Source organism: Rattus norvegicus, chromosome 17 (assembly GCF_036323735.1).
Source record: "Rattus norvegicus strain BN/NHsdMcwi chromosome 17, GRCr8, whole genome shotgun sequence".
NCBI classification, from domain to species: Eukaryota; Metazoa; Chordata; class Mammalia; order Rodentia; family Muridae; genus Rattus; species Rattus norvegicus.
Genome location: NC_086035.1, coordinates 927,845 through 940,383, shown reverse-complemented (window position 1 = coordinate 940,383; position 12,539 = coordinate 927,845). Strand labels below are relative to the sequence as shown.

At 45.5% G+C, this 12,539-nt stretch overlaps 1 protein-coding gene across 21 annotated transcripts in view; it reads right to left on the bottom strand.

Annotated features, from left to right (window-relative positions):
- Nucleotides 1-1,411: 1,411 nt before the first annotated feature.
- Cdc14b (cell division cycle 14B) overlaps nucleotides 1,412-12,539 on the bottom strand; it is an 88,701-nt gene continuing 77,573 nt past the window's right edge. For 7 of the 21 annotated variants that reach the window (XM_039095838.2, XM_039095828.2, XM_039095840.2 and 4 more), the window contains 1 exon segment: nucleotides 4,788-8,604. Coding sequence is in view for 16 of the 21 variants with exons in the window: in XM_039095828.2 (XP_038951756.1) it covers nucleotides 8,568-8,604 (37 nt within the window). In the remaining 5 variants the exon portion in view is untranslated. 21 annotated transcript variants of the gene reach the window in all.

The window sequence follows — 12,539 nt, the reverse complement described above, 5'->3', positions numbered from 1 at the left end:
ACACCCTAGACAGATCATGAGGTGGGCTCCTCAGACTGTGCTTCTGGCTGGTAATTAAAACCAACCCAATCAACCACACCAAAGGAACCTAGTCTTAGGACATGGGCTGTCAAACATGGCTTGGCAAAGGAGGTCTGCTTGCCCAGCTGGGGCATGATCACAAGTTGTGTTTACATGTCTCTAAATAGGACAGCTGTTTGCTGTCTCAGGATGACAAAAGTAGCTGCAGCCTAACCTATCATAGGGTATCATAGGGTGTGAGCAAGGTATGAGTAAGTCTGTCCACTGAAGACTTGAGGAGAGAAAGGTCTGATCTACTCCCACTGTAGTGTCCTATGGACCACAGGCATTGAAAATTTGGCTTGGTAAAGAAAAAAACTCCTGATGTCCGAAGCCCATACCACGACACTTTCCCTCAGAGGCCATGCCAACTTCCACCCACTGTAGTGTCCTATGGACCACAGGCATTGAAAATTTGGCTTGGTAAAGAAAAAAACTCCTGATGTCCGAAGCCCATACCACGACACTTTCCCTCAGAGGCCATGCCAACTTCCACCTCCCTGATCCTGACCCTCCAGAACTATTACTGAAACGGTGCAACTCAGATTCCACAGGCCTGGGTGTTCCCACCGTTCTCCAGTTATACCTTCTCTTGGGCACTCGGGCTTCTTTGGAGTCTGAAGAATGGCCCACTTGAAGGCCATTCTTGAAGGAGGCCTTCTTCTTGAAGGAGGGGATGGAGTAGGTGTCTGGCCACCCACAGAAGGTAACCAGAGATAAGAGGACCAGGCAGACAAAGGGCCATGTGTATTTCATTACTGCAAGGGCCAATACCAGAGAGGGGCCAAGCTTCCTGTGGCTTGTTAACAGGAATGTCCCTAATTAAAGCACTGACATGCTTTCCAAGAATACGAAGTTCCTGGTGGTGACTACCTGGGAACATAAGTCAGGAGAATAGAGAGGCATCAGGCTGTCTGGACTCTGGGCATTGTCAAATACTAAAGGCACCAAAGGTTACCTATGCGCTCATTCACGATGAGTCCACAGAACTGCCACCAGTGACAGCAGCACATCCCAAATGCTCAAAGAATGCAGCTGATAATGAATGGGGCCTCAGAGATGTTTTTGGAAGGGGAGAAAGGGGAGATATAAGATTATCGGGCACCCTACGAGGAAAGTGAACCATGGCCAACGTGAGAACACGGCTGAGGATGTTTCCCTGGCAAGTAGGCATACACCAACGCAACCCGCCACACTGCTCAAGTTGACTGAAGGTCTTTTGCCCCCAGAAGACACTCACCAGGCTTAGAACTGAGCAGTTACCCTGGGACTTCAAGTTGGCCCTCTTCTCACCCACCAATAAAGCCGATGGGACACCCAGGAGAAATACTAGAAGAACGAGACAGACACATTTGCTGGGTGGCTGAGGCACCAGCCTAAAAAATCAGGCTTACATTGCACAGAACAAGGAATCCCAGTGGGGAGAGCAGCACTGTAGTCAGAAGGGACCTCCAGAGGGCTAGGCCCTGCGGACCCCAAGCCACATCAATAGCCGGTCTAGAAAGGTTACAGCCCGAGACAGCCAGCCATCACTGGAAAAGGAGGAGATGGTTAAGCTGTTCTTAAATCTGTTCTTATCCCCAGTACAGGGCAAGCCACTGTGCTTAAGGCAAGGCATGTCCAATGAGACCCTTGCAAAACCGTCGCTCCAGATTGAGTAAAGCCCTTCAGTGGCCACTGGTCCCCCTTCCCATCCTGTCCTACCAATCCACAATGTCAGAGGACTTGCCAACCCCAGGCCTAAAGTGTTCCCTGTGTTCTCCAGCTGGACCCTCAGCAGACCTCTTCCATTCCTAGGGGCTGGGGATAACAGACACAGGTTACTGCGAAGACATCTAGAATCAGGCAGGAAGGCAGCTACTAGCTAGACAACCTGAGGGCCACCCTGGAACCTCAGCCTTTAGACACTCTGCTTCTCCACTATCTCTAAGTGAGGTCTTTTTTCTTCCCACTGATCTAAGGGCAAGGAATTGCTATCTCAGCGTGATCCCTGGAGTGCTTGGGCAGCTGCTCTGATGCTTCTAACAAACATGCACTTAGCCATTCTGAGGCGGGACAGCAGGACCCCCTGAAATGGCAGATTTTGGGGAGGAGGGGAATGGGACTGTCCAATGGCTGGGAGCCTGGCTGGCACTGAATAGGTGTGGGTGGAGTTATGCCAGATACCCTGCGTTCTCCAGACACCCTTCCTACTCAAGGAAGAACTGACCTATCTGAAAAGATTTGTTCCATATGCACACGGTCAGTAAAATACCACCCACCAGCCTGCACCACCACCTCCTCTCCTCTGCTTTCTCTTTCCACCCAGAGCCTCTGTTTAAAAACCATGCTGCTCGGTGAGGTCACTGGTGATCACTGACAGCCCTCTATGAGATCTGGCCCTCCAGGCCAAGGGCTTCTTTACCTGGCCATTTCCGTTTGGACAGAACATTGGTCATCCAGGAGCTCGTCAAAGCCATGCAGACTTGCTGGCAAAAAGATGAGACTTAGTTAGAAACAAGGCAAGGCAGCAGGTGTGGGACAGGGCAGCGCGTAAGGACTTCACACACACACACACACACACACACACACACACACGCACACAACCAGTGCCCTTGGAAAGGGAGATGGAAAGGAGACTCTACAGACTGCCCGGAGGGTCCACCGCTCACCGCCAACAAACATGATAGAGGCGATGTCATACTGTGCCAACTACCAAGAACAAAAACCACATCAAATCTGGATAATGGAAAAAGAAGAGACCCCATGACCTCAGTACTAGGGGCCAATGTCCTGCTATTTCACTAACTAGCTCATGCATGGCCCTAATAGCTGCTAAGGGGAGCTGTCATTATCCATTTGGGAGGCGTTACGGCAATATTTTCATTTTTTAATTGAACACAGTACAGACATATTTGTACATGCCAAGCTCTTGTGCCGAGTGGCTTGTGGCATTAACACACAACACTCACGTCCTATCCCAGCTGGAAAATTACCATCCCAATCTCATGAGCAGAAACAGATCTATGCACGTTGACTAAGCCCAATCAATGAGTAAATTGCTAGAGCCAAGTTTTGTACAAAACAGTCTGGGCTTCAGATGATTCTATCAAAGTGCTCCTTCGTGCAGGATATAACAGGCTTGAAAAGTGGCTTTGCTTTTTAGGGGAAATTCTTTTATCTGTGTGTTGGGATGGGGCATATACATCCTGTGGGGCGTGTGTGTGCGTGTGTGTGTGTGCATGTGCGTGCGTGCGTGCGTGCGTGCGTGTGTGTGTGTGTTGGGATTGGAGCCTGTGCACCCTGTAGAGAGCAGAGACATTTCTGTGGAGTCAGTTCTTTCCTTCTACCTTTATGTGGGTCTAGGATAGAACTTAAGTCACCAGGCCTGTTTGGAAAATGCGTTTAACTGCTGTGCTATCTTGATAGCATTTTTGCCAATCTTTCCATTCACAATCCCTGAGCAACGCCTCTGCACAAGCCAAGACTTACCTGCATTGAGCATATTTCCACCTTCAGGTAAAGACAATGAGTTATCACACTCAGGTGCATGAGATTACATAACAAAAATATCAGAAACAGGGGACCATAATCTACTAAAATCAATCTTTGTAAAGCAGATCACCCAGGAAGCGGAGACATCAGATGCAGAGGGCATTCCCTAGTCCTACCAGCTATGAAACCACGATCCATGGACTACAGGATTCGTGAGTCTTATCCTCCAGTCCATCAAATCTCTAAGCTATTCAAGTTGGCACAGAGGTGCATATGGAATGATTTCATAGCAGGAATTCACTCACTCATCCTGTGTCCCTTACAATTCCTGTCCTGAAGCCTTACCCCCTCTGTACCTTACAGTTGGCCTCATGTGGAGACAGGACCTTTAAAGAGGCAAATGTAAAATGAGGCCAGGAGGGTGGCACTAATCCACTCTCCCTGCTAAGCTTCTAAGACCAGGGATGGGCAGTACACAGAAAAGGGAATGTGAAGTCCAGTGAGAAGCATCTATGAGTTGCCAAAGAACGAGGCTGGAGAGATGGCTCAGAGGTTAAGAGCACTGACTGCTCTTTCAGAAGGTCCTGAGTTCAAATCCCAGCAACCACATGGCGGCTCACAACCAGAGTACTTATATATAATAAGTAAATAAATCTTAGAGAAAGGTTTGAAGGAGCTGAAGGGGTTTGCAACTCCATAAGAACAATACTAACCAACCAGAGCTCCCACGGACTAAACCACCACCCAAAGAGTACACATGGACAGACTCATGGCTCCAGCTGCATATATAGCAGAGGATGACCTTGTTGGGCACCACTGCCAAGGCTGGACCCACCCACCCCCAGTGTAGGCCCCCAGTGAGGGGAATGTCAAGGATGGGAGGTGTGAAGAGGTAGGTGGATGGGTGGGGAAAACATCCTCATAGAAGAAGAGGGAAAGGGTATGGATAGGGGGCCAATAAACAGGAAACCGGGAAAGGGGATAACATTTGAAATGTAAATAAAAATATCCAATAAAAGAAAATCAATCTTAAAAAAAAAAAAAAAAACAGACCCCCTCAAGAGAAGCCCGTCCTGCTGACAGCTCTGTCAGAGCTTCATACTTCTGCACTAAGAGGGAACACAGTTTTCTTTACTTGTCCCACCTAATCTGTAGTATTTTGTCATGATGTTTCTCATAAATTAAAAATTAAATCCATCTCATAATTGCTATCAACTGGGCATGCTTAGTAAGTGAATACAATAAGCCAAAAAGACTGTTTAATATTTTTAATTATATGATTGTAAATTATACAATTTCTACTATTTAGTATTTTGTATAAAACCATTTTACAATACACAAGATTTTTCAAATGCAACAAAAAGTATCAAAAACTACATGTGTGCCAAGTTTACAGGCTACAGTGACGCTTTTATCTTAAAAACACCTTCAGAGATAAACATCCAACCAGTTCTTTCAGCTTTAAAAAATATGATTAGAAATATACAATTTAATAAAATACCAAGACAATGGCTGATCAAATACTGAGTCATCAGTAACATTTTAAAACTTCACTTCATCTGTACGTGAGTGTATAATAGAGTCTTCAAACAATGGATGTAGGACTGCAGTACTGTAACTGATAGACATGTCTATGCACAGTGAGTTCTACTGATCAGCAAGGAGGTAATTTCTTACACAGTATAGGCAATCCTTTACACTACCTGTAGTATTTCCACTCAGCGACATGGGGAACACTCTGATTTACGGAGAAATACAAGAGCAGTGGCTATCCTCACTAGGCCACTTCAGCGGGAGAGAAATCATGAAATCTTAAAATAGTTCTTATTGTCTGTTTTGAGACAGGGCTTCTCTGTGTAGCCCTAACTACACTGGAACTCACTCTGAAGACCAGGTAGGCCTTAAACTCACAGAGAACCACCTCCTACAACCGCCCTAAAAAAATAGGTTTTAAGGTTTCTGACCAACTGCTTTCCAAAATGCAAGAAAGAATTTTTAAAAAAATATGAGGAAAAGCAGCTGATGTTTCTAGAACACATACGCACTTGTCACAGACAGCTATTCAAGCTAAGGGAAGGCCTGAGGAATTCCAGGCACAAACTACCCAGAAAGCTGGGAAGGTCTACCAGACCTGATTATGCTCACAGAGCCTCATGAGAACACTTGGGGAGCCTCTATGACCTGTCAGGGCCCAAGCCAAGAGGTAGAAGCCACCCCTGAGAGGTGGGCAGTGGGGCAGGGCAGGACAATGGATAGGGCTAGGTTTAGGGGGTTGAGTTAAAGCTGGGGAGTTAATGAGGAAGAACAGCGTGTGGCCATGAGAGTTTAGACAAATACTACAACCTTGAATGTGGCTGCTGAGGCTCCATCCTTCTTGCCTCAAGGCAAGAGTTGTAGCTGGGCCTCAGAACTGTATTAATCTGTCTAAAGTCCTGAAGCCCAGCTTGGCAGACATTCCTCTCTTGGGCTCCGGATGGTGTGGGCTCCCAACAAGCATCAAGGTCACCTATAAATATACTTTCTAACTTGATGTACTTACAAAGGTATTTAACGTTCTTAAGTTAAAGGGGCCCCTCCAATACCCACTCTATAGATCCATGCTCTATAGCAATAGGGTCTTCTTCTACCCTTAAGTTTCTGGGTAGTTGTAGTTTGGGCAGAGGTAGTCCACTAATTCCCAACAGGAAGGACTTTTCATTTGTTTGATCAAAGACTTTCTGGGTCCTGGATGTCACCAGTCAGTTGCTATGCCGTCCTCCCCAGACAACATTAAGTAGTTTTCCTGGGAATGTCCTTACCAACTCATGTTTCCTAAGTAACTTCAGCAAGGGAGTTAAATACAGGGAAGAGCCACAGTGGCAGGAGTTCTAGCTGAATGGACCTGCCAACACAAAAAGGTACCGTGCCTTTTAAAAAGCACTGTGGCCATCTCTGAAGCCCAGGTGGTTTCCTCCCAAATTTGCTGGCTACAAGGCCATCATGGGCAGGCCCTGTTCACTCATCCTGATCCATGAGAACAAATCCAGATTAGTTCAGATGGAAGGAAGTCTCCTTCTGTCTGCTCAGTACCTGGCCTAGCTTGTTCAGGGAAGGAAGAACCACCTGAGAAGCTTTTATTTTAGACTTGGGCAGTTTGATTTAGCATTATTGGTAAATGAAATGTTTGTCCTCCTAGCTAGAGCTTAAACTCATTCATATCCAGGAATAACAAACCCTACCTTAACTGTCTTTCTCCACTGTTTGAAAGCTATGTGCTATCTAGGGAGGGGCTCTTTGTGTGGGTTTACATTGAATCCTCAGGTCTCCGACCCAAGGCCAGCCAATGCAGTTTGAGGATAGAAACACTGAAAGGGGGAACCCATGGCCTTTAAATATTTTTACAATAACTAAACTTTAAACCTGTCGATACCAACTACAAGAAAGGCAGCTTTTCAAGTGAGATAGCCTGCTCACCTGACACATTCATCTGTCTGAGGAAGGCAATGGCTGTCAATGGCTTTCAATATTGCATTTCTCCAGTTTCTAAACTGGGAGAGTCAAAAACCACTAGCCTCAATTGTGGAAGTAACCAAGACAACTATAAAGTATTTTCTAATTATGGTCTCTGCCTTTTTTGGTCTTTTTGTTGTTGTTTTTTGGCAACAGATAAATTCTGGTTTTGCAATTGCTTCATGGCACGGGTGCTGCTGGGTTCCAGCAGGATGAAGAGAAAAGGCACGCTACAGTTTCTAGTCATATTCCCTAACCAAAGGCAACAGTGAGTTCTCTTACATAAACAGCCTAACTCCAGAAGCAAGTGATTGTCACTAAAATCAAACTGTGAATCACAAGGAAAGAAATTCCGCAGCATTACAGAGAAAGACTCTACAAGGACTTAACAGTTTTGGGATGTGGGGGTTGGTTTTTGTTTTGTTGTCTCTGAGACTTCCTTATGTATCATTGGCTGGCCTTGAACTCAGACATGCACCTGCCTCTGCCTCCCAATGCTGGGATTAAAGGCAAGCACCACTACCTCAAGGCTCACAATTTTGTTTTTAAAGTCAACATTATTTACGATGCTTTTCCAGAAAAAATGCTAGGGTTGATGTTTGGTTTTAATGTAATGGAGTAAACACAATTATAACATGTGACTGAGCGGGGTTGGGGATTTGGCTCAGTGGTAGAGCGCTTGCCTAGCAAGCGCAAGGCCCTGGGTTCGATCCCCAGCTCCGAAAAAAAAAAAAAAAAAAAAAGAAAAAAAAAATGAAAAAAAAAACCACAAAAAACATGTGACTGAGCAACCCAACAACATCTCAGCTCTGAAATCTTCTAAATGACACAAGGAAGGATTTGTAGGAACCATTTGACTGAGAAAGGGTTCCAATGCTCTCATCAACATTTTCTAGCAGGTTTTTGGTAACCACGACAACATACAACAGTGTTTAAATGCAGTATTCACAGATTGTTAATAAAGCACTCTTTGGTGAAAGACAAGCAGCTTGGGTACTTCACGCAGTGAACGAACATCACAACAGCGTTAACGAGAGTAAAGTGAAGCTGACCGTACCAAATCACACCTTAAGACGGAGGGTACCACTGGGGGGTTCATCTCTTACATCTTTATAAACTGTAAGTCGGGGCCACAGGCCGAACAGAAATAAATACCCAAGAGATCTCCACCAGATCCCCCACTCTTCTGGAGGCCAGCAGCAAACATGATTGCCATCACAGGGACACACATGTACCACACTCACCAGACAGCTCTCTGGTGGCAGAGGACAGGGTATCGACACCTGAGACTAAATTCACAACAGCAGCTTTTGTCCGACTTGAGATTATGAAAGGGAGAGTCAGGCCTTCAAATGGTTCAACCACACCCCAGAGTCAGTGAGTGGATGACAGGCCAGTGACATTTTCCTCCTTGAATGAACTTCTTATGTGGAAAGAAGCTAAGGCCATTGCACAGTCTGCTTTGTTCTCAGATCGATTGGCTAAATCCTTTGGGGTTTTCTGTTCCTAGTCTTCCCTGGAGTGCTGTTCACCGGTTTTTTACTTTAACGTAAGACTGTCTTAGTCCTTGAAATGGCTGGACTGAGGAGAAAAAAAGAAAGAGATTTACCATGAAGATTATAAAGTGTCCCAGCAGAAAATTTCAAAGACAAGGAAGGCAACATAATGAGAACATCAACATGCTCTTAGCGCACACTTGGTGTGATTTTTAATGGCATCCTTTAAAAGAGACAACACAACAGCAACCATAAAGGCAGACATGAGAGAAAGGCAGGGTAGAGAAAAGTTCAAATTTTGTTTAAAGAAAAAAAAAAAGCAATAGAAATAAACAAAGACAGGTGAGCATGGGCAGCAGAGCAAGGCAGGTACCATAAGGCCAGCATGGGCATGTGCTGCAAAGCACTCCTCCTCCTCCTCTCCCTCCAAGGAGCCAGGCTGTGGGGAAAGAGGAGAGAAGGAAGAGATAAGGAGGGATCACTGGGTGGTTTCAGGCCCAACCTCTTGAGCACTTGGCCTTTCTGTAAAGAGATCTGGGCCAGGACAGACAAGGGCCCCTCTGGGCTCACCCAAAATCAACCTGGCTCACCCTTCCTCTCTTTCTTCCTCCCACAATGTGTTGGTATACCTCAGACTCACCAGCAACTTTCAGAGAAAAAGGGAAGAAGAAAGTAAAAATGAGAAAAGACAAAACCACAAAACTACTTCTGCCCTGGAGATGACCCTCACTAGGAAAGAGAAGACCCATCTGAATTGGGTGCACAGTTTTTACAGACATGGGCAAAGAGTACTGAGTGCAAAGACGATTGGAGGGTCGAACCAAATGGAAATACACCTGCCATCCCACAGATATTAACTATTGTAAAGTTCGGAGGAAACCAGTGCTGGATAATAAAGAGAACATCCTGTTCCTGGAGATAATGGATGATGAAGTATGAAAGCCCAGAAGTGATGGAACAGGAACCAGGAGCTGAGGCCCAGGGAGCTGTGATGCAATGACACACAAGAGGGGCAGGAGTTCCATGGCAAGGACTTAGAGAAAGTCCAGGAAATACGCGTAGGCACTGCACAGAGATGAAGCTGAGTGTGCATCTTAAATATAAAGAGGGTCACTGGGACATGAGAGACATGAAATAATAGAAAAAGAAAGGAGGGATGACCCTAAAGAAACTGCAGAAGCTTCCAGAGACGCAGCAGTGAAGAGCCAGAGAGAGGTGTGTGAACTGAGGTGAATGGCGTCTGCAAGTCCTCCACGTGCAGATGTGACAGTGTTCGAGACTTGTTCTGAGAGGGCACTTCAGAGTTAGTGTGGGAACGCTGGGGGGAAAAAGGCAATTCATTAAGTCACTTAGGAGCTGTTATAATGGATTTATGGCCTTAATAGAAAGGGAAAGGTGTGGAAACCCAGGACTTCCTCTGAGCCTGACAAATGAAAGGGAGACACAGAGCACTTGGTATAGGAACCAAGGGGCTCCATCCTACACAAGCTGTGTGCTCTACACACAGCAGCCACGGGACTTCTGACTGGATGTGGCTTCCGTCCAAAAGGACACAGACAGAAGGTCATTGGACAGGAGGAACACAGTGGTTTTTCTCCTCCAACAGCGAATACCTCTATCACAACCCACCCAATCTTCTCAGGGCAAGGCCACTCTTTTAAGAGGTTTTGTTGGGGAAGTCTCTGAAGTTGAAGTCTCTCTTGATACAATGTCAAAACTCAGGCGTCAGCTTAGTGCAAAGCAAAGTTGGTAAGAATCTCCATCCTAGAAGCCTCAAAAGGGGGAGGGGGGCGGCTGGGAGGATGGGGAGGGCATGGGATTAAACATTCATGTTACCATGGGCCATCAGAGGAGATGTGTGAGTGCAAGGACCTAGAACAGAGAGGGACTCGCCTACAAAAGAACCAGGAGGCCTAGTGAGCCTGAGGGGAGACAAATGGACATTGAAAGAAAGTGAAATATTTGTCTTGATGTGCTTTTTTTTTGGGGGGGGGGTGCTATTGTTTAAAGAGAAGAGCTTTCAATTAAGTATGTTAGAATTACTCAACCATCTCAGCTGAGGTACTTTTCCTGGGGTAGATTATATACCAATGTCCATCCCTTTAACACCCTCTAAACAAAAGCTGCACGTTATTCAGCAGGTTAAACGCAGGAGGCTATAGCCTGGAAGTCTGTGGTTCTCCTCATTTCCTAGACGTGGTGGAACGCCTTTCTTCAGCAATAGTTAAGGTAATGTGAATGTAGGTCACAGGACTCCAACCTCAACTTCCGAATCTCTTTGGCTTATCTCTACTCCAAATTCCTAAGAGGCACTTTGATCCAGTGCATTTGACCTAGCTTATTCAGAATCCTCAAAGCATCCAATCTCAGAGGAACTCACTGAAAATCAGAAACCACTATCCAGGGAAGACAAGTGGATGGTCACAGGAGGGACATGTGCAGCTAAGAAACCGAGACAGAAGGATCGGTGCACAGTCAACCTTCCTCAGTGGAATATAGCATGACGTGCTTCAAAGCTTCGGCTAAACTCGATCACTCAGAATCAAATGACCAAGTCTTACTGGACTATACCAAAAGCTCAAGCACTTAGATATCAACATCAACACCACGCCTGCGGACACACTGGATGTTGTCTTGAAACAAGGTCTCATTACATAGCCCTGCTTGGCCTGGACCTTGCTATGTAGACCAGGCTCCCTGCCTCCTAGGGGCTGGAATGAAAGGCCACCATTCACAGGGAACTCTTGACAGTCTGACTGCACATAAAATGTATTCCCATTTCCTACAACTCAGTGGAAAAGTAGGACACTCAAGTGTCCTCCAATCAGAATCAAGAAGCATGGGGGTTCTGTGCATCACACACATTTAGAAATTTGCATATTGTAAATAATTATGACGATATTTCTCTATATATGTCAAACTGTATAATTTCAAACTGGAGTTCTATAGCTCACAAGTGTTACATGGGAATCTTTTTTCAGAAGCATTTGTCAAGTCATTAAATTTTCCTTTAAGACATGACTGATTGGATTTTATTTCAGTAGTAAAGCATTTGTCTCACCCACATGAAACCCTGACTTCCAGCATCAGCACTGTCAATCAATCAGTAAATAAATGGCTCCTGATTAATCATTAATTAATTAAATTAAATAGGCACAACTTGGCCCATCTCCTATTTGTCTGTCAGAACTTGGACACTATGTTATAGTGTACCTAAATCTGGCCCTTTTCTAATTTTCTTGTCAAGTTGGAACCACAGTATAAAAGAAACATGAACACTTAAGTCCATATCTAATGAAAAATTTAAAACAGGGTGGGAGAGACATCAAGAGTGCTTGCTTCTTTTCTACAGGACCAGAGTTTGTATCCCAGCATCCACATTGGGAAGCTAACAGCCACCTGAACTCCAGCTCCTGGGAGTCCAATGCTTTCCAGCTTCTGTGGTCACCAACACTCCACACATATAAAATACTTAAAATTAAATCCTGAACTTTCTGAGTCAGTGGCTGACTAAAGATTCTCAAGTACCCGAGTAGGTTCTCAGGAGACTAACTCCAAAGTGAAATGTTACAAAACATTCAGCAACAAGGAAAAACAACAAAATCCAAAGCATCCCTTAGAACCCTGAGTACCCAGAGCTCTTGGGACTGACAGTGATGGTGGACCACACCAGGCATGAACTTACAATGACTTAAGTAATGAAGGTGAGAAAGCTTCCAAGAACCGGACGAGAACTGATAAAAGGGGCAAGTAGAATGTACTATCTGGCCCTGTTGTTCCTCAGAGCCCCCCATTCTTAAAGTGAAGTATCTCTGGATGGTGGTGGTGCATGCCCTTAATCCCAGCATTTGGAAGGCAGAGGTAGGCAGACCTCTATGAGTTCAAGGCCAGCCTGGTCCTCAGTGTGAATTTTGGGACAGTCAAGGCTGCACAAAGAGACCCTGTCTCAAAAAACAAAACAAGTGAAGCCACCACTGCCGAGTGATGGTGCCGGAGCATGACCAGGGGACCTGATTTTCA